Below are 22,873 nucleotides of genomic sequence, written 5' to 3' on the forward strand. Positions count from 1 at the left end.
ATGAAGTTGACAATGATCAGGTGATGAAACATGGATATGTGGATATGGCATTGAAACCAAGGCCCAATTATTCCATTGAAAACTGCCTGAATACCCAAAACTGAAAAAAAATTGACAAGTTTGATCACATGTGAAGGTTCTTCCGACTGTTTTCTTCGATTACAATGGGATAGTGCATCATGAATTCATGCCTTATGGCTGTACGGTCAGTAAGGAAAACTGCTGGAGGCTATGCCCTGTTTACGTGAAGCAATCTGAAGAAAACAACCGGAATTGTGGCAAAACCACTCATGGAAATTGCATCACGACAATGCTCCCACTCACACCTTAATGGTTGGTTGCGATTTTTTGCAAAAAGCAAAACTGTTATGTTGCTTCAGCCACCATATTTGCTGGACATAGCCCCCTGTGACTTCCTTCCAGTTCCAAGGCTGAAGAGAACCATGAAAGGACATCATTTTGCTACCATTTATGAGATAAAAACAGAATAGCTTAAGGAGCTGAAAAGTGGGCTCCAGAAGTGCTTCCAAGATACGAAAAAGCCCTGCCACACTTGTATTATACCTGAAGCTGATTACTTTGAAAGGGATAATGTTGATGTTGATGAATTAATATAGATTCTTTAAAAAACAAAAATTCCTGTTACTTTTTAATGACACCTCATATGTGGCCAACCTCATGAATGGAAGATTTTATTTTGATGGGGCCGTGTATAATGTTTCAACGTCACTGATGAGCACATAATTTTCGTATATGGTATAGATTCCATATGTTTCACTCTGATTTTCATTAATTTTTTCTTGGCAGGCAGAAGAGTGGTTCCGAGAAGGAAGTAAACTGCTGGTAACAATTGCCAGGAAATCAACATCTGTGAAGAAACCAGACGAGGCCACACAACTGCTTGCAGAAGTAGATACCTTCCTAAAACCTGGAGAACTTAGACAAGATGAGAGGATAAGGAAAATTTCAACGCTTGCTATTGAACTTTATGGTAAGTTTAATTTCAACACTACTAAGGATTGTGCCCATAAGTATTGTGTTTGAATTATCTTATTATGGTATGGCACTAAAAAAGATATATTACTATAAAGGGTGTACAAACTCAACAATGAAATGATAACTAATCCTGAAACTGTGGCGATGACTTTCAACAGATTCTTTAAAAGCATAACTGAAGAATTGGTTAAAAACAAACTGAACAAAGTATCACCAGTACAGCAGAAAATTCACTCGTACACAAAGTCAGTATTCATTACTACAATTTTTAAAGGTAATTTTGTAAAATCCCTGTATTGTGGGATTCACTGTACCCATTTTTACAGAACACTTCATTGAGTTATAGTGTAGTTTGGCTGGGAGGCTTTCTTTGTCACAGATGTGTGTGGGCTGCAGGTGCTAAATGATAAGGTTATCAGCATTTGTCACAGATGACATGTGCCCCCTGTACTGGGTGATTAGAACTGTTTGCCTTTGTGTTGGATGGTGGCATCCATTGCATGTGGATACAGGTCTGTGTAGGTTTTCTTCATATAAATTGCATCCTATAACTCCTCTTGAGAAAAGGAAACTCCCTATCCACAGAAAGGGTAGAAAATTGTTATAAGATGTGCTACATCTACACCACTCCTCTCCATAGGGTAATTGGTTTTACCTACACTCTGCATCCACATCTAAAATCAACCAGTTTAAAATGCATACACTATACTTATAGTGCGTTTAAAATTAATTCCAACTTTTGACGTATGGCTGACAGGAGCGGTATGTGATGCCATTGCCTGGGTAACACCAATGGCGAGCTGGCTTGCCCTACCAGACTGCCAGCGGTTCTGCTGGTAAAGCGGCCCTGTTGCCATGCCATGAATAAACAGTACCACTTGATGTCCTGTATTAGATGCATCAGCATTCGTCTGCTCTCTTTAAAAGTCATATTTTCGGCGTTAAAGTGTTCTGTAGTCGTCATGTATTGTGAACAAGTGTTTTGTCTTGGCATTGCAGTACATCTGGACATGGGATTTGCAATAAAAGTGTCATCGAAGAACACGTTCACCAGCTGGGAAGATAAAGTACTGCTGCAAAACATTCCTTGGGATTCGACAATAGTAACGGACAAAACGCAATACCACTTTGATGTGATGTACAAAGCTCCAACCATGCAGTGGAGGAAAATTGATATTTTGCTCTGGGCACAAAGAAATGTTCCACGAGATAAAGTTGAACCTAGCTTGTATAAGGTGAAGTTATGGAACTTGTATTATTGTACGAGGGCTATCCACAAAGTACATTACGTTTTGGAATTAAAAATAATTAAAGTATTGGAAATTTTTTTATATTATATACAGATGAAAGCCACACTTAAGTACTGCTTTTCTACATAGTTGCCATTTAAATTAAGGCACTTATCGTAGCGATGGACGAGCTTGGAAATTCCTTCGTCGTAAAATTTGGCCGCCTGCGCCTTCAATCACGTAATGAATGTCTTTTGGGACAGAAAAGGTGTGATTTTTGTGGATTTCCTGTAAAGAGGCACTACAATAAACTCTCAAAGGTATTGCCAAACTCTGCACAACCTCAGAAGAGCAATACAAAACAAGCGCAGGGGAAAGTTGGGCTCAGAGATCTTGCTGATTCACGACAACGCCCGGGCCCACACGGCAAATGCCACTCGTGAAGTTCTCGAACCTTTTAAGTGGGAGTTGTTTCCCCATCCGCCATACAGTCCCGACCTGGCACCGAGCGATTTCCACTTATTCCCAGCAATGAAGAAGTGGTTGGCTATGCAGCGTTTTGATGACGACGCACAGCTTCAAGAAGAGGTAACCACGTGCTTGAAGGCGCAGGCGGCCGAATTTTACGATGAAGGAATTTCCAAGCTCGTCCATCGCTACGATAAGTGCCTTAATTTAAATGGCAACTATGTAGAAAAGTAGTATTTAAGCGTGGCTTTCATCTGTATATAATAAAATTTTTTTCCAATACTTCATTTATTTTCAATTCCAAAACGTAATGTACTTTGTGGATAGCCCTCGTATAAGACTAAATTTCACACTACCAGGTCTATGAACAGACTAACGGTAAAGAGCATTGTTTAATCACGCTTCGTCTGTATCATGCTCATTAAAATCCGACAGAGAATATATTGGCCTAGGTGAAAAGCAATGTGGCAAAAAACAGCAGGAAGCCTAGGCTCACTGAGGTAGGAATGCTGACAAAAGAACCCACTGCAAATTTTACACAACAAGAGAAGACACTGATTCATGAAGGACTGTGATGAGTTTCGAGGAATACGTAGCTTCTGTTGTTGCCATGTTAAAATCTGCTTCTTTTATCAAAACACAGCAGAGTTTAAAAAATTCATCTCACTAATATTCTAATGCAGTTGAAATTATGACAGAATCCTTGAATAGAGTATTATTAAACTAACAACTGAGTGTAAGTCAGGTCAATAGTTTATGAAATGGCCCATTCTCAGCACAAAAATAAACGTGTAACTTCTTCATTTATATTGTTGCAAAACCCACAGCAGTTCTCATTTCACCAGCTATCAGTTGTCCTCAATAATTACATTATTTCATTAAAATAATCTGTAGTAGCTAGAATAGCGCAGTAGATCTGAAAGTTTCGCATATTAATCATATGGTAGGACACTTTTGTCTTTGTGTGCTAACATTTGCCCAAATCTTGTTTCAATATCTTACACCATTTATGAGATACAAGAGGAATTTATGAATATTTCACAAATTTTTTTTCCAGTGATCATGAGTTTGTGACGGAGCACTTTACATACATTCCATTTTCTCGAGATTGGAAATCGACAATGATATTGCTCCATGTTTAAAGAATGATTCAATATATTATCTTCATTTAATACACAGCAATGTGTAACCTAACACGCACCAAACACAAATTCATAGTGACACCTACTTTTCACTTCAAACTAAGAAATTCTAGCAGTGGTTACCTACTAATGAAATATCACAATAACTGTGGCCATTAATGAAACCATAGGCTTTTCATCATGAAGCTGTTATTAAACTTTAAGATGTGCGAGAATAAGAGTTTGTTACTGATTGGGTTCTTTAAAAAGTGTTTGAGAAAGGTCATAGCATGCAGCCAACTTGCCAAGTGAGCCTGCCATTATACTGTGGTCACCTGCTGATGCGCGTAGCACATGCTGGCAGTTACGCTTCCCTCCACTTGTTCCACAATAAACTGTCAAAAGTCGCAACTAATTTTAAATGCACTATAGGCGACTTGATTGATGGACTCCTTGCTTCTGAACTGACAGAAATTGGAAGACAGCAGGTTACTAATGCATTTTATCTCATCACTGAAATTAATAATAATAATAATCTGTGTAGGCTCTACAACATTGTAGTAGCCATTATATAGCTGCTGTAGTGTTGTGCTGTGAATCATTTCATATATCTGTTGCCAGGGGAATAATGAAGCAATTTCTGGTCTATTGCGGGAACTACATACAATTTGTAGAAGTCATTTTCATGAGGTATTTAATTATATGTGATGTATGTCCTCAGTTTTACTGACATGGATGCCTGGTACTGCAAAGTACAAAGAATGTATGGACATGGGTGGACTATGTGAGGATGATGTGTCATGCATTGAGGCCAGTATTTGAAAAAAATATTGGTAACATATGTAATCAGCATTCCCCTTACAAATTAGTGATACTGAGTTCTAAAAGCAGTTGAGTTTGGTGACCGAAAGCTTATTGAACATCCCTCAGAAAATTTCATTTTACTCCTCAGTGGGGAAATACCCCCAGGTTGAGAAGCACTGTTCTATAGTCTGCTTTCAGAAAACTCAACTTGATTATTACATCTGATTTTAGTGCTATACCACATACTTCAACTTTTGGTTTAAAGAAACAGCATACCTTCAGATAAATAACTATTTAATATCCTCATTCATTTGCAGGTGAAGAACGTTCAAAGCAGGTCTCTCTTGTACTCAGTGAGAACAAAGAAATGTTAGACTCATTCACTGTCATCAGTGAAGAACTTAATACACTTGCAAGGAATCTCAAAGCTGCAGAAGAACAGAGAGAAAAACAAAGAGAGGTAAAAAATAATTTAAAAACACGGTGGTGCAATTTTTTGTATGCTAAATATAAGGTCATGTTGCTAACTATGTAGTGTTGAAGTGTCGTACTGTCATCCTGCTGTTGTAGAGTGATAAATGCTTATAGGCCAGCAGCAGCAGCAGTATGTATACATGTTTGTATGCACACTTTCAGCTGCTTGTCAGTCCATTTTAAGTAGATCACGAAGCATTCTTCATCCAGTCCATCAGAGCATTTCCAAATTCTGTTATTGTTTGAATATTGAGGTATAGTTGACGAATAATATCAAGTTTACTATTAGTTTGTAGATAATAACAAATAATGCTCTCATTTACAACTGTCTGCATTTTGATGACCACCCCTACATTCTTGCGTTTGTATATCTTTTAAAACAATTCTCATTACTGTTGAACCTCTAGAATTCCATTATTTCTCAAAATTTCTTTGGCAATATTATACTTTAGTTTGTAAAGGAATCCTAATACTTGGTGTAAAAGGAGGTTGTAACAGGAGCCTACAAAACATCATATTTTATCATCAAAAGATGTATGTTTGTTTTTTATATCAAAAATTAAGTGTTAATTTGCTGTTAATACTTACGTCTTGGAGGTGCAGTATATGGTAACACATTTAAAGTAGAACAAACTAGTTATTAAGTGACTTTCTAGTAACTGTTTTATTCTATTTGTTTCTGGCGGTTACACCTGAGAAAGATTTGTCTGAAAATACCTCCATCAAAAATTAAACAAATTAGTAATATTTTATGTAAAAGGTTTTTGCCTACATAAACTTTATCCCACCTTGGTTTTTACAATTCCCTGATTGTCACACATTCATGTATGAAGCACAGGAAGAAAGATTGTTTAAATGCCCCTCTGCATGTTTTAATTAATGTAACCTTTTCGTAACAGCCATATAAGAATGATACACAGGGATTGTAGTAAAGTCAATTAAATTTTGGGCATTCAGCCGTGCAAATAAAATTTCTTCCACTGATATTTCGGCCGTGTATCATCTGACCATCCTCAGAGTAAGTTGCAAGACTGACGACAAAGTGCCAAGTGTAGCCATATATGCTCCAACATGGCGGTATGCACCTGCGAGTCACAGATGCTGGTCAGTAGCAAAGAGATACGCTTACACACGTGCCACCTTTGGTGAAGGTGTACACACATTAATGTATGTTCGGCGGTGATGACACTATGACAACTTCTCTGCAGTTTAATTATTCCAAGAGCCAGATTCCATGCTTTGTCCAAATTAAAACCATTATCTCTATTTATCAAATTATTAGCTAAGCTACTCTGTAAAGCTTCCTTGAAGACAGAATCCCGAAAGGAAGAGATGGACATTATAATCTTCACATCACTGTAGTTCATGGAATGCCCTGTATCAGTGCAATGTTCGGTCACAGCTGACTTGTTTGGCAGTGATAAGCTTGTGTATCTTTGATGTTCCACACATCTCTCATGAACTGTGCATTTGTTTGATCTATGTATGACTTCTCACAATTACTGCAAGGAATCTGATACATACACAACTTACAAAGCAATAAATTGTCCTTTGCAGAGCTGAGTAAAGTTGCAATCTTCGTGGGAGGCCAGAAGATCACCTTAACACAGTGTTTCTCAAAAATACAGCTTATCTTCAAGGAAAGGCAACCACATAGGGCAAAAATGCACTTGATCTGAGGGAATTACTACCTTCTTCTTTGCTATCCAAAATGTTTGGGACTGGTGCTGCCATCTGTTGAAAACTTTACCTTTGAACTAATGGTCACCATCACCCTCGAAGTAGTTCCCATCAGCATGTACACACTGGTTCCAGTGCTTCTGCCACTGGCCAAACGTTTTCTGGAAATCCTGTTCTTTGAGGGTGTTTATCACTGCCAGCAATGCTTCTTGAATCCTCTCTAGAGTGTCAAACCGATGGCCTTTCAACTTGAATTTCAGTTTTGGGAATAGCGCGAAGTCACAAGGTGCCAGATCTGGTGAGTACAGTGGGTGGGGTACAACCGCCATGTTGTTTTTTGCCAAAAAGGTCATGGTGAGCAAGGACGTGTGATAGGGCGCGTTGTCATTATGCAGCAGCCAGTTCCCTTGACGGCAAAGTTCGGGACATTGTCACTGCATGTTTTCACGGAGCCATGCAAAACGTCATAGTAGTATGCGGAATTCACTGTTTGGTTGGATGGGATGAATTCTTTGTGCACAATTCCCTTGGTATCAAAGAAAATGATGATCATACTCTTCACTTTGCTCTTCACCTGTCTCGCTTTTTTGGGTCTTGGGGAGCCCAGGCTCTTCCACTGGGACAGTTGTTGCTTTGTCTGTGGGTCATAACCATAAATCCAGCTCTCGTCGCCGGTGATAACTGGTGAGAAGGAGGTTGGATCATCAGATGTGGTCTGATGAAGGTCCGTGCACACTTCAACAAGCTGTGCCTCCGGATCAGCAGTCAAGATCCTTGGCACAAATTTTGCGGCAACATGATGTGTGCCCAATTTATCAGTCAACATTCGTTGACATACCCCATAACCAATGCCCACTTCATCCGCTAGGTCTTGAATGGTTCGATGTTGATCCGCAGAAACCAATTGTTGAAGTTTGGCGACAATGTCTGGCATTGTGCGGCCGATGGGCTTTCCAGTGTGAGCATCATCTTCAACGTCTGTACAGCCAGCCCTGAACTGAGCATGCCATTCAAACACATGCATACAGCTCATGCTCTGTCCCCCAAACACTTGTTGAATCATTCCAAGTGTCTCCTTAGCACTTTTTCTGAGATCGCGGATCCATCTTAAAATCACCACACACCAAACACAGAGTATTACGGAAATCACTGTGGACCCACAACTCGTCCTCCCAGCTGAATCACACTTCGTGCACTGACTCATCAGATATGCAGCTCTTGCCACCTAGCGGTGCAAAGCTCTACTACTCCTACTTTCCAGATAGCAGCACCAGTCCCGAAAATTTTGGATTCCACCTCGTACCTACATTCTATGTTTTACATTGAATGCTCTATGAATTTGTTGCAGAGAAAATCCATTCACTTTAAAAATGCTCTTGAGGTATGTGAACTCTTATTGCAAATTATCTTTATTGGATATACAGTGCATCCTGTGCACTAAGGTCTTAAGGACACCTATGGTCTGTGAAGGTGATGGCAGCTACAGGCATGTAGATATAGATTTGTATGTTTAGGTTTACAATGTATGGCATGTATAAAAATCTATATTTACATTTCAGCAGCTGCCATCATCCTTCACAGACTACTGTCCTAAGATCTTAGTGCATAGGGTGCACTTTATATCTGATGAAGATAATTCGCAAGAAGAGCTCATATACCTCAAGAGCATTTTTAAAGTGAATTGGTTTTCTCCACAACAAATTCATAGAGCATTCAGTGTAAAGCCTAGAATGTAGGTATGGGATGGGAAAGAAGATAGTAATTCCTTCAGATCAAGTGCGTTTTTGCCCTATGTGAGTGCTCTTTCCTTGAAGGTAGGCCATACTCTCAAGAAATAGCATTTTCACTGATCCTCCGGCCTCCCACGAAGATTGCAACTTTACTCAGCTGTGTAAAGGACAATTTATTGCTTCTTAAGTTAGGTGTGTATCAGCTTCCTTGCGGAAATTGTGAGAAGTCATAGGTCAAACAACATGCACCGTTCATGAGAGGTGTGTGGAACATCGAAGATACACATGCTTATCAGTGCCAGACAAGTCAGCTGTGGCCAAACATTATATTGATACAGGGTATTCCATGAACTACAGTGATGTGAAGATTCTAACATCCACCTCTTCCTTTCAGGATTCTGCCTTCAAGGAAGCCATAGAAATTAGATTAGCTAGTAATTTAATAAACAGAGATAACGGTTTTAATTTGGACAAAGCATGGAAGCCGGCCCTTGCGATAATTAAACTGCAGAGAAGTTGTAATGGTGTCATTGCCGCTGAACATACATCGATAAGTGAATCGAATGTCTGTACGCCTTCACCACAGGTGACACGTGTGTTAGCGTATCTCTTTGCTGCTGACCAGCGTCTGTGACCCACAGGTGCATACCGCGATGGTGGAGCATATAAGGCCACACTTGGCACCTTGTCGTCAGTCTTGCAACTTACTCTGAGGATGGTCGGACAATACATGGCCAAAATATCAGTGGAAGAAATTTTATTTGCGAGGCTGCATGCCCAAAATTTAATGAACAATTCGTTATGCTGAGTTGTAGTATATTCATAAAGTCACCATTATAGGTAGTTCTTGAAACTTTGTAAGTAGGCTTTCTCAGGATAGTTTAGTAACTTAAAGAGTTTGCACATTCACATTCTTCAGCACCTCTGTGACCCTATTGCATAGATCAAACAAACTTGTGACAGTTCATGCTGCCCTTCTCTGAACATGTTCAATACCCCTGTTGATCCTTTTTGGAATGGGTCCAATACACATGAGCAACAGTCTAGAATGGGCCACGTGAGTGATTTCTAAGCAATCCCTTTTGTAGAGTGATTGCATTTCCCCAGTATTGTGCCAGTAAACTGAAATCTGTCACCTACTTTACCCATGGCTGACCCTGTGTGAGCATTCCATTTCATATCCCTTCAAAATGTTACACCTAGGTATTTGTATGAGTTGGCCAATTGTGAATTGTGGTTTATTTGTCTCATAATGTACATTGTCTAAATCATTTGATTCAGGTACAGGAGACACATTAGATTGTGGTAAAATTTTGATGTTAACAGACAGCATAAAAATAATAATACCATTTTGTCATACATACAATAAAATCTAAACTTAATACCCCTTGTTCAAATGTCCATTTAATCCTCTATGAATTTTTCCAACTGTTACTCATTGAAATAACTTCAACATCTGAGAATGACTTGCCATCCTAGATAACATTCTATGTCTTCTCTACCCAAAAGTCCTCAATCCAGTCACAAATTTGACTTGATACCTCATATATTCATACTTTTGACAATAATCACAGATGTAGTACTGAGTCAAATGATTTTTGGAAATGAACAAATACTGCATCTGCCTGCCTTATTTGATCCAAAGCTTTCAGTATGTCATGCAAGAGAGATGTGAGTTGCTTTTCGCATGATAGAGGTTTCTGACATCCATACTGACTGGCATGGAGGAGGTCATCTGTTTGAGAGGTATCATTATGTTTGAGCTCAGAATACATTCTAAGAGTCTACCACAAATTTATATTAAGGGTATCCAATGGCAGTTTGTGGATCACTTCTCCTGCTCTTCTTGTAAACAGCATTGACCTACACTTTCTTCCAACTTCTAAGCATGGTTTTTTCTTTGAGGAATCTATGATTGGTTATAGTTAGAAGAGTGGTTAACTCAGCCTCAAATTCAGTATAAAATATTGACAGGGATTACATCAGGGCACTGGAGCTTTGTTCAGTTTTAACAGTTTCAGTTGTCTCTCAACACCGCTGACAGTTGCACTTATTTCACTCATCTTTTCAGTGTTCTGAGGATTTTCCTTCATAACATTTGAAAAACAAGTTTAGAATTTCAGCTTTAGCTTTGGTACACTCAATTTCAGTTCCTTTCTCATTCATGTTTGACTAGACACTAACTTTGGTGCTACTAACAGCCTTCACATGTGTCCAGAAATTTTTGGGTTTTGTGAAAGATTGTTTACAGTATTCTGCTATGGTAGTTATGTGACTTGCAGAGGTGAGCTAGTACCATTGACAGCAGCATTGTAACTGGAAATGTAGCACCACCAGGTACCGTAACGGCTGCTGCAGGCGTGATGTGTTGCGGTTGAGTTGCAGGTGCCTTGGGAGGGAGGCAACCTGTGGTAGACTGTTGTGTGATTGGCAGGTAAGCTGTAGGAACCAGCCTAGGCCACAGCATCTTCTGTGAGGGTATCTTATTTCAGTGGTCTATGCTAGGAAGAACCGTATTTTTTATAGTATGAATTTGTATGATACATTGCATGCAGTTTGCTTCTATTGTACGAAAAAATGAGTTACGTGAAATTTGGACACAATAGGAAAAGGGCAAGATGTGCCCCCCACCCCTACAGTTTGAGGCTAGCCATTTAGTACTACGAGGGTCAGTCAAAAAGTAATGCCTCCTATTTTTTTTTCTACGTTTAATTGTCAGGAAATTTAAATGCAATTACATAGGTTGAAAACCACAACATTGAGGATCATTTTGTCATTTTTCAATGTAATCTCCGCCCATCTCTACAGTTTTGGTCCATCTTTGAACAAGGGCATGTATCCCAGCACGGTAAAAATCACAGCTCTGCTTCCTAAGCCATTGACGCATGGATGTTTTGACGGCCTCCTCATCTTCAAAATGAATCCCACGATGAGCTTCTTTTAGTGGCCCGAACAGATGGAAGTCTGATGGTGCCAGGTCAGGGCTGTATGGGGGATGAGGCAAAACTTCCCATCCAATTTTGACAATCTCGTCAGAGGTGTGACGACTGGTGTGTGGTCTTGCATTGTCATGCAAAAGAAGAACATCTGCCATTGATTTTGTTGGGCGAACTCGCTGAAGACGTGCTTTAAGTTTGTTGAGGGTTGTGACGTATTGAACAGAATTTATTGTGCATCCCTGCTCCAAAAAATCAACCAGAATCACACCCTCTGTATCCCAGAAAACTGTTGCCATAACTTTCCCTGCCGATCGCACAGTTTTGAATTTTTTCTTCCTCGGCGAGCTTGTGTGACGCCACTCCATTGACTGCCTCTTTGATTCGGGTTCAAAAAAATGCACCCATGTTTCGTCCCCGGTCACAATTTTTTTCAGAAACTCATCTCCCTCCAAACGGAAGCGCTGCAAGTGTTGGGAGGCTATTGTTTTCCTTGCCTCTTTATTCTGATCGGTTAACATTCTTGGAACCCACCGTGCACAAACTTTTGAGTACCCCAATTGTTTAATAATCGTGATCACACTGCCTTTACTAAGAGAAATAATGCGACACACTTCATCTGCAGTCACCCGACGGTCACCACGAATGATGTCATCAACTTGCTGAATGTTGTGTGGAGTCACTGCACTCACCGGCCTGCCGCTCCGCTTTTCGTCAGTCAACGGTGTTTGCCCTTCAGCTTCCTTACAACGACGAACCCATCGTCTAACAGTGCTGACATCCACTGTCACAACACCATACACCTTCTTCAGTCTTTCATGAATGTGTATGGGCGTTTCACCTTCTGCATTCAAGAATTCAATCACACAACGCTGTCTCAAACGAACATCGATGTCGGCCATCTTACAAACTTCTGCTGTGCTGCCATCTGTTGACACAGAAAGTTACTACTGCAGTGGATTGCAGAAGAAGGTTTGAGGAATGGCGCCAAATTCAAATTTTTCACTTAACTTAATTTCTTTAAGTAGAAAAAAAATGGGAGGCATTACTTTTTGACCGACCCTCGTAGCTGCTGAAATGAGTACCACTTCCCTATCACTGATGTTTCATTTAAAAATGTAGCAGTAGGCTTAGGAGTCATTACTATTTGTATTCTCTTTTTCTGTTTTACTTCTAGCAATGAAACTTCACTTCTGACACTGTGTTATCTGTTGATGGTCATGGATCTTCCTCAAAATTGAGCAATTCTGAATCAAACTGCCTTCAGCTTGATGTCATTAGCAAAAGCGGTTGGAATAAAATAAGTAAAATACAAAAGCACTCTGAACAATAGAAGGCTAAATGACCAAAAATATGTGTAAATTACCAGCATTAAATGGGTACTGAATTTTTGTTTTTCTTTTTTTTATTCTTTCCCATTACATTATTATGTTTATTTTATATTATAAATACACATTTGCTTTGGTTTTGCCTCTTCATGATTACCACTTCTCACTCAGAAGCTTTTCTCCCTGTCTCAGACAGCTGATGAATGATTTCGTGCATGAACCCTGGCCTATTCTTGAACTGTTGACTGACTAAAAACTATTTTTCTTTGTCAATATTAATCATAGTCATATATGCTACATCAAAAATCTGTTCAAGTTCTTCACCAAAATTTGTAGTGCTCTACGAGTGCAGTTTCTCAGCTCCTTTGTCAGAATTCATGGTTTTTCCGAGGAAATTGTGCAGATACTATGTCACTCTTGACACACAGTTGACACTTGCAAAATGTAAAAGAAAACTAGTAATATTTGTTTGATAAATGGCATCCTCTTTCTAGTTATTTCATGTCACTTATACGTGAGCAAATAAAAATTTGTCATGTAAACAAATTAAAGATTAAGACATTTTGCTATGGCAGCTATTTTCCCTTTGAACGGTAAATGACAACTGTGGTGGTCTGGACAATGTAGTTAAAGGTTAAAGGGAATGTCTCACTCTGTGTTTTCTGTACTTTGCTTGGGTGAGGTAGGAGGGGCAGAGAGTGTGGGTGGGGGCAGGTCATTAATCTGTCTCATGACCAGCCTGCTCTCTAAAACAAACATGCATTTATTGGTGTGGCTGGAATAATGAACCCACCAGCATTGGTAACTGAACTGATTTGCCACATAGAATTTTGCATAGCTGATGGTTTTGGAGCACCTATTATAATATGCTAAAAATTTTGAAACACTTATTGTGGTCTGAGTAAACTGATCGATGGCTTCAGTCCTCAACACATTAGGAAGCAGTTTTGTACCTCTTTCTGAGTAGGTTAAGAGTTGATATTACACTTTCATCATTCAATCTTTATCCAGTCTAATGGCTGTATACATAGTTTTACCCAACAATGGACACTCTGAGATGGAATAATGATATGAATTAGGATAAATGGCTACTCACTACTGCATAATCCATATCCCTTCAGGCAAGGGGGTTACCTTCATAGTCTCAGATGTTATTGAATTTAGCATATGTTGCAATTCAGGAGTTAGTAAGAAACACATATTTTTTTCTTTTCTCAAAAATAAGTAAATAAATAAATTATATCCCCAAGATACAGGCCTCCAAAGATGACGCTGTGAACACCATTTTGAAGATGTGAATTTTGGAAAGTTTTTTAAAATGCTGTATCTCTGTAACACTTCTAGATATTTTGTTAGAGTTTTTTTATTTTAAAGTTAATTGCTTCATGATTTCAATGGTATCTTCCATTTGGACATATATGTCAAAGTTCTTTTTCTGTTGCCTTCTGAATTATTTTTTATAATTTACAGAAAATTTTTTTTTTGCCGGAAATGCCAATCCAGAAAAGTTAGATTTTTTTCTGTTGATTAGTACCTAGTAGTACTATATTCTCTGTAAAGGAGAGCTTTGACTTTTAAGTTGGACAAGGTTTATTTTTAAAAAAATCATTATTTTTTTTAACTTTCAAGAGCAATATATGTCTTCACTGAAGTTGTTTCTTACTAATTTCTTTGTTGCAATGTTTATTTCTATTGTCTTTGTTGCAGTTATTTCTTTTCACTTTCTTTGTTGCAGTTATTTCTTTTCACTTACATTGTTGCAGATATTTCTTACAATTTGTTGTAGTGTCTTGTCAGTTTCTTTGTCTTGGTTGTTCATTGCAGGTTTGTGTATTGCAGTTTGTCAGTGCTAATTTGTTTACTGAAGAGGCTTCTAAGAAATCTGAGACGTTCCAATGAGTTCTGTGTTTTCGTGAGGAATTTGCCAGTTGACACATTTGCAGTGTGTTTTGTGAAAAGGACGGTTTGAAATGTCTTCTGACTGGGGCCACAGGAGAGTGAAGTGTGCTGACTATTTGCATATCCATAAAAGAGTGACATATAAGACAAACAAAAAACAGACTTTGTTCAGGTTAGGAGTAAGTGTTCTCGTTTGAAGACACTGTTTCAAAGTGAAGACATTTCCAGTGACGACATTTTGTGTTCTAAATGTTTTGACAGAATAACAACAATGATAGTATCTTAACAAGGTGAAGCTTCCCATGGTGCAGATGATGCAGATTTTGCATCAATAGAGGAAGAATTAAATACCCTGAATCAGTCAACTACAGAGATAGTTGTTAGTCCTCTTAAGAAAACGTGATCATTGAAGTCAAGTCATAACTTCTATGCATCAAGAAAGTGCAGAGAAATTATTAAAGCTATAGATGAATACACTACAGCAAAACTGTTCACACTCTTCAAAGTAGAATGCCATCTTCAGAAGAAAATGAACCAAAGCACTCTTGCAAGGAATTTTTCACAAATATCAATTCAACTGTTGAATATGTGCATTCTACAGTGAAAAGGTGTAAGAGCTGTCTGTTTTGTCATGGATTAGTTTGGTAAGCACAATAGCATCACAGAGTGATTCAAGTTCCAATGGCAACCATTACAAGAGAGGCTTTGTGCATCATGGGAAGATTTACTGTTAAAATCCTGAGAAACTCTGTTCTAAGAATAATCAGGCAACTTCTTCACGTATACATCTCTTGGAATGACCACAATGAGAAAATCGTAACAAATTGTGTTTAGGCAGAGGCACCATTTGTGAACAGCACATTAGAGCAAAAATAAATAAATAAAAATAAAAAACTGATAGTACACTCAACCTACATTGTAAGTGACTTGCACAGTAAAGACGTAAATGAAATTTATGGAAGTGTCAAAGAAGTAAATGAAGTTTCCACAATTAGGATCTTAAAACTGGAGTTACTGAAAGATGGTTCAACTGCAGGACAAGCTGCAGCAAATAACCTGATACAGAAAGAATGAGATAACATTTATCAGTCAGTAAGTCAGATTATTATTGAAACATTACAGCCTTAAGTAATGACTGTGTTAGTTGCATGGAGAACAGCTCAGCATGTATGAGTAAAAATGAGAAGGAAGTTTTGAACAATACACAAAGCAACCTCTATCCAAACAGAACGTTTTAGGTTTACCATGCAGGAAATAATATGGAAAATCACAGCCAGAAGGGAAATGACTAATCATATTTTGTACCACACATTGATGGCTATTAAACGAAAGTTTTCAACAAAATATGTAGTTTCTGCCAGAAGACTGCAAACACCTGATAAATTTGGAGCTTTAACACATGATAATGCTGTGTGCATAAGTGGTAATAATAGTTGAAAGTGAATATAGTAAAGGGAAACAAATCAAAAGGTTTACCAAATTGTCAAATGAGACAAGCTATCACCTGAGTCTTTCAAGTACTTAAATTTTGGGGAAGAAAGACACATTAGGAATACAGTCTGTATACTGATAAAGGAAACTGCTTAAAAGTGATGGACATACTTCTGGCTGTGTTTCCAGCAGTTAAGCATTTATCAGTGAATTTCTGAATGCTGTTCAGGAGATCGTCTTAACACATCACGGTGAATGGTTTTCAGTGTTCTCATTTTATAAGCACTGGTTGAGGTTCATGTTGATGGTGAATGTTGCAGGAAATGGAAGAATTTGCTTCAAAGCTTTGATAAATGATTAGGAACATTTGTGTTAGATGGAAAGTATGTCCTAATTTCAGACTGGCACATTGAAAAGGCTGTCATGCATTTAGCTTTTGGGCAGAGACTTCTTCAGTAAAGAAAAGGAAACATACATACATTCGCACAAGCAAACACACCTCATGTACACGTGACTGCTAACTCTGGTCACTCTGACCAGAATGCTACGGTGTCGCGTCATATACGAGCAGCAATCCGGAGTGGGGCAGGGAACGGGCGAGAGGAGTCAGTCCCGTGTGGTGGAGAGTGCAGGAGCTATATGATAGCTGGACAAGGCTGCCAGGCACAGCATTGGGAGGCTGTGGGAAAAGGAGGGAGAATGGAAAAGGAGAGGGACAGAGAAGGGGAAAAAACCAGTGGGTGCACCCTGCACCCCCACCCAAATCGTGTCCGCTCACCCTCATTATGCACTGCCCTCTGCCAGTTCATCCACTAGTCTTTTCCCCCTTCTCTGTCCCTCTCCTTTTCCATTCCCCCACCTTCCCCCGCAGCCTCCTGATACTGCACCTGCCAGCCTTGTCCAGCTATCGTCTAACCTGTACATGCACCACCATGCAACACTGGCTCCTCTGCCCCCCACTTGTACTGTGCTATTCCTCCCCCTCCCCACTTCACTCCAGATTGTTGCTTCCATACATTGCGACACCACTGCATTCTGGCCAGAACAGCCAAAGTTAGTGGTCATGCCTGTATGAGGTGTGCTCACTTGTGTGAATGTATGTATGTTTTCTTTTCTGTTTTGAAGAAGGCTCGGCTGAAAGCTAAATGTTAACAGTCTTTTTGTTGTGCCTGGCTCAACTCAAATGTATCATCTTTATGGTAAGCAGCAATCTGTCATTTTCATAATACTGATATGCTCCTACCCAGACTTTCTGTTGTTCGAGAAGCAATACTGTGATAGTTTCCATGAACATTAACGCTGTAACAATGGGCTTGTGGAAGTAATACAGCCAGATTTATGTGTAGCCTTAAAAAATGAATCTTTAGGATGTTTGAGGTAAATCATGTGTTTTGCAAGAGACTATGTAAAAATTTTCGTGGTATCCAGTCAGAGGTTCAATACGGTGGTCACAATGAATTTGAAAATTAAAAACCTCAATGACTTCTGAAATCCAGTGGTAAATAACTGATTTTTGTAGATTCCTTTATTCTCAACACTGTGGCTATGCTGAACATTCAAAGAGAATACTTGTAAAACTTGCAAAGTGAGAGCTCTTGTTAATGAATTTGCCAATGTGTTTATGGCCAGCAGCAATCATTTAGTGCTATGTACATTCTCAATTGAACTGTGGGCAAATAGATTTGGTGTGAAGACTCCATATGTGTTGTACAGGTGAAATGCTTGTCTAAATACTATTAATATTTGTAATTTAATGTTATGTACATGTTCCAAAAGAGTGACATAGAACTTATAAGGAAAGGGGTAATGGGCAGTTCTTGTTTATAATATTGAAACTATTTATAGTTTTCATTTTTTGACAGGGTTGGAAACATTACATTTAAGCCAGAAGATACAGGAAAAACCCTGATGTATTTCCAGACAAGGGATGTAAGTCAGTACCAAGTCAAGACACTTATGTCACTGATACCGTATGTAGAAATGTGTTAGACAGTGTGGGTCATCATGTCTTCAGTGGAATATACACTCAAAGGAAGATGGCCTCGAAATGCAAAGGCTCATCTTTGAAATGGAGCAATTTTGAATTGTTATAAAACCAGCTAGTTGTTCAGGGTTTCAGTGGGTATTATGTATTATGAAACAATCCAATCACTTACTATGTTATAACTAGCTGAGCACCTGGCATTGCACTCCCCGTCCATCTTCTCTGGCCCCTATCTATGTTTGTTTCTTCCTCCTCCCTCTCTCTGTCAATCTGCTAACCCCCTCCCCCTTGTCCATCTGCTGTGTCCCCCTCTCTCCATCTCCTCCCCCCCTCTAAATCCATCTCCTCCCCCCTCTAAATCCATCTCCTCCTCCCCCTCTCCCTGTTCATCTCCTCCCCTTTCCTTTCTGCGTACATTTCCTCCCCTCCCCTTCTCTTGCCTTTCTCTCTGTCCATTTCCCTCTTCCCTGTCTCTGTCCATCTCCTCCTCCTCCTCCTCCTCCTCCTCCCCCCCCCCCTCCTATATGTGGGCCTGTCTCCTCATTCCCCCTTGGCGTCTATCCATCCCCCCATCCTTCCTTCTCTCTCCACGTTACCACACTGATCCTAATAGGAGGGTGATGGTTTTGTTACCCCTATGGTACTTCTTTCCAGAATGTAACTAATATTTGTACCAAATTGGATTGAAATCGTTCCACGGGTTTAGAATGAGCTTTTTACCCATGGCTGTTCTCACAGGTAAATCAAACATACACTACTGGCCATTAAAATTGCTACACCAAGAAGAAATGCAGATGATAAACGGGTATTCATTGGACAAATATATTATACTAGAACTGACATGTGATTACATTTTCACGCAATTTGGGTGCATAGATCCTGAGAAATCAGTACCCAGACCAACCACCTCTGGCCATAATAACGGCCTTGATATGCCTGGGAATTGAGTCAAACAGAGCTTGGATGGCGTGTACAGGTACAGCTGCCCACGCAGCTTCAACACGATACCACAGTTCATCAAGAGTAGTGACTGGCATATTGTGATGAGCCAGTTGCTCGCCCACCATTGACCAGATGTTTTCAGTTGGTGAGAGATCTGGAAAATGTGCTGGCCAGGGCAGCGGTCGAACATTTTCTGTATCCAGAAAGGCCCGTACAGGACCTGCAACATGCGGTCGTGCATTATCCTGCTGAAATGTAGGGTTTCGCAGGGATCGAATGAAGGGTAGAGCCATGGGCTGTAACACATCTGAAATGTAACGTCCACTGTTCAAAGTGCTGTCAATGCAAACAAGAGGAAACTGAGATGTGTAACCAATTGCACCCCATACCATCACACCGGGTGGTACTCCAGTATGTCGATACCAAATACATGCTTCCAATGTGCGTTCATCATGATGTCGTCAGACACGGATGCGACCATCATGATGCTGTAAACAGAACCTGGATTCATCCGAAAAAATGACGTTTTGCCATTCGTGCACGCAGGTTCGTCGTTGAGTACACCATCGCAGGCACTCCTGTCTGTGATGCAGCATCAAGGGTAACTGCAGTCAAGGTTTCCAAGCTGATAGTCCATACTGCTGCAAACGTTGTTGAACTGTTCGTGCAGAAGGTTGTCCTGCAAACGTCTCCATCTGTTGACTCAGGGATCGAGACGTGGCTTCATGATCCGTTACAGCCATGCGGATAAGATTCCTGTCATCTCGACTACTAGTGATACGAGGCGGTTGGGATCCAGCACAGCATTCAGTATTACCCTCCTCAACTCACCGATTCCATATTCTGCTAACAGTCATTGGATCTTGATCAACACGAGCAGCAATGTTGCAATACGATAGGCCACAATCTTGATAGGCTACAATCTGACCTTTATAAAAGTTGGGAACGTGATGGTACGCATTTCTCCTCCTTACACGAGGCATCACAACAACGTTTCACCAGGCAACGCCAGTCAACTGTTGTTTGTGTATGAGAAATTGGTTGGAAACTTTCCTCATGTCAGCACATTGTAGGTGTCACCACCACCGCCAACCTTGTGTGAATGCTGTGAAAAGCTAATCATTTGCATATCACAGTATCTTCTTCCTGTCAGTTAAATTTCGCGTCTGTAGCATGTCATCTTCGTGATGTAGCAATTTTAATGGCCAGTAGTGTATTTCATGTGTATTTAACACATTTCATAAGTATTTGTACACACATTTCTCCTGTATGTCTAGCAAACTTCACCCTGCAGTTTCGTTTTCATACAGCTTAATGATTATGTCATCGTATCTCCTGAACTATGAGTCGTGCAGTGATAGATTTTTCTACATACATTCAGCAACTTATGTGGATACTGTTCGCAAATAAAGGTAGCAGAAAGAAGTAATAAATTGCAATGTCTTGCATGATTCCTCTTAGTGTCTGTGATGTCATATCTCCTCAGTAAAGAAGTAATAAATTAAAACGTCTTGCATGATGCGGAAGTTTTTCGTTCACCTCAGTTTTTATGATCTCATATCTCCTAAACTGTATGTTGTAGAATGTCATAATTTTTCTGGTACATTAAGTGATATATGTGAATACTATCTGCAAAATATAGCCTGTGCACCATATGGTGGCTGATGCGCAGTGACCAGTTTTTGTACAAGGTGTACTGTGAGTTCATTTGTTTCTTCGAAAGGGGAAACCAACAGTGTCTGAAACATTGTGGCCGTTGGGTGATTACAGCATCAAGGCACAGGCCCTGCAGCCTTTCTCAAGTGATTTTCAGAAACTATTCAGTACAAAAAATTCATTTTTGCTTTGCTTATAACTTTATATGTCAGGCTCATGATGAGGTACCCATCATTTCATTAATGGTCATAGTTAATGTGATATTTATATGGAAATAAGACACTGTGCAAAATTTGTAAAAGTTTGCGATTAAAAATAGAGGTCACAGTGATTTTGTGCTTGATGCGTGTTAGATAATATGTTGCAGTTTAAGAAATTTATCTAACCTATTGAATTTTTCTTTAGATGTAGGTGGAGGGCTCTATCTGACACTAATCTCGAGAAAATTGATCCGACACTCATTTGTGATGGCACCACGCCACCATTAAAGCTAGAGTGAAATATCCATAACATTACTCATATTTCGTAGACAGTTTGAGATACTGAAATGAGATTTTGGCAAATGATAGCACACAAAAGAGGAGAGTATTTTGCCATATGGTTATTATGCAAAACTTCAGTATCTACCATGTTATTCCACTAATTTCAGTCTTTTTTGATGAAAGAATGCAATTTTTAAGGGCCATCGATAGCTGGTGAAACGAGAAATGCTAACGATCTCGAACAACATAAGTGAAGACATTACACATTTATTTTGTACTGAGAATATGTTTTTTCATAAGCTACTGACCATACTTTTCCTCACTTTTTCAGAATTCTTTTGCCACTGCATCTGCATACATGTTAGTGAGGTGAAACTGTATAAACTGTGCTGTGTTTTGACAAAAGAAGCAAATTTTAACATGGCAGTGAGAGAAATGAGTAGGTTTTACTCAAAATTTGCCACTCATCAGGCTTCTCTTAAGGCTACAAAGGGGCAACAGGCCAGGTGAAAATAAATTGCAGAATTTTTGGTGAAATTCTTTTTAGATGCTAACCAAAGCAGAGGTGACAGTAGATCTTTTTGAATGGCCACCAAGCAAGTTTGGGTGTGGAGGACCCCACTTAATATTTACAGAAAATGTGAGTGTAGGTTTCATTTTAGAATGGCACTTCCCCTCCAGCACCCTGGAGTTCCCCTACAGTGTCTCCCCATAACCCCCTCCGCTACCACTCTCCCACACGTGCCCTGCCATCTGTGCATCTACCGGCCACAGTATTCTGTATGCACTATACACTGTGAAAACAGTTAGTAGTAAAGAAGTAATAAATTTAAACATTATCATTCATCTGGCAGTGATGTTGCATGAACATTGAAAAAGTAGTAAGCAATGAACTTTTCTCCTTTCATCATTTTGAGGGGGTCTTCAGCAAGAAAAAGTTTCTTAAAAGTTTGAACTTATGTCTAAAGGTTGTTGCAAGTCTCTAAGTGCTCTCATTCTCAAATACTGAATGACTAAATTGTAGGTATTCTCACATCATTTATTCACTGCATTTTCACACCCACTCCTATCCCTTTGATAGTGGGTGGTTCTTACCTCTACAGTGATTCTTTCCAGACAGTAAATGATGTGTGTACCAAGTCTGGTTTAAATTGGTCCAGTGGTTTAGGAGGAGATGTGGAATGTACATACATATATACATTTTCATAATTTGTACGGATTACGACAGTATTGAGTACTCCAACTATGACTGTTTACACTAGCACAGTTTGGCTTAAAGGCAACCTTTTTAAGTGGTACTGCTCAAGGAAGGAATTTGTGGGATTTGTTGATGATACAAATAATGTATGAAACTCTTTAAAAGACAATTGTTAAAACAATCCCCAAGATGTCGCATTTACAGCTCAAATGTGTCAGTTTGGATTAGATTAAAGTAGATGTACCTTTTGTTCCAGTTGATCCTTAGTGAAGAGATCCTCCGGGATATAGAACATTTCAGGAAAACAAGAAGTGCAACACTGATGTGTGTGTGTGTGTGTGTGTGTGTATGTGTGTGTGTGTGTGTGTGTGTGTGTGTGTGTGTGTGTGTCATGACCTCTCTGATATGATAAACTTCACAAGCTTATACTTTTTATGTGTTGGTTATGGGATGTGTAGTGAAAAACTGAAAAGAATATCATCAATGATTTACTAAGCAGATTGCAAATGGAATTC

At 39.4% G+C, this 22,873-nt stretch overlaps 1 protein-coding gene across 4 annotated transcripts in view; it reads left to right on the forward strand.

Annotated features, from left to right (window-relative positions):
- Nucleotides 1-22,873, forward strand: part of LOC126481027 (titin) — an 804,028-nt gene that overhangs the window by 548,499 nt on the left and 232,656 nt on the right. For all 4 annotated transcript variants that reach the window (XM_050104491.1, XM_050104492.1, XM_050104490.1 and 1 more), the window contains 2 exons: nt 808-991; nt 4,936-5,078. In XM_050104491.1, coding sequence (XP_049960448.1) covers nt 808-991; nt 4,936-5,078 — 327 coding nt within the window. The remainder of the gene's footprint in view (nt 1-807; nt 992-4,935; nt 5,079-22,873) is intronic.

Source organism: Schistocerca serialis, chromosome 5 (genome assembly GCF_023864345.2).
Source record: "Schistocerca serialis cubense isolate TAMUIC-IGC-003099 chromosome 5, iqSchSeri2.2, whole genome shotgun sequence".
NCBI lineage: Eukaryota > Metazoa > Arthropoda > Insecta > Orthoptera > Acrididae > Schistocerca > Schistocerca serialis.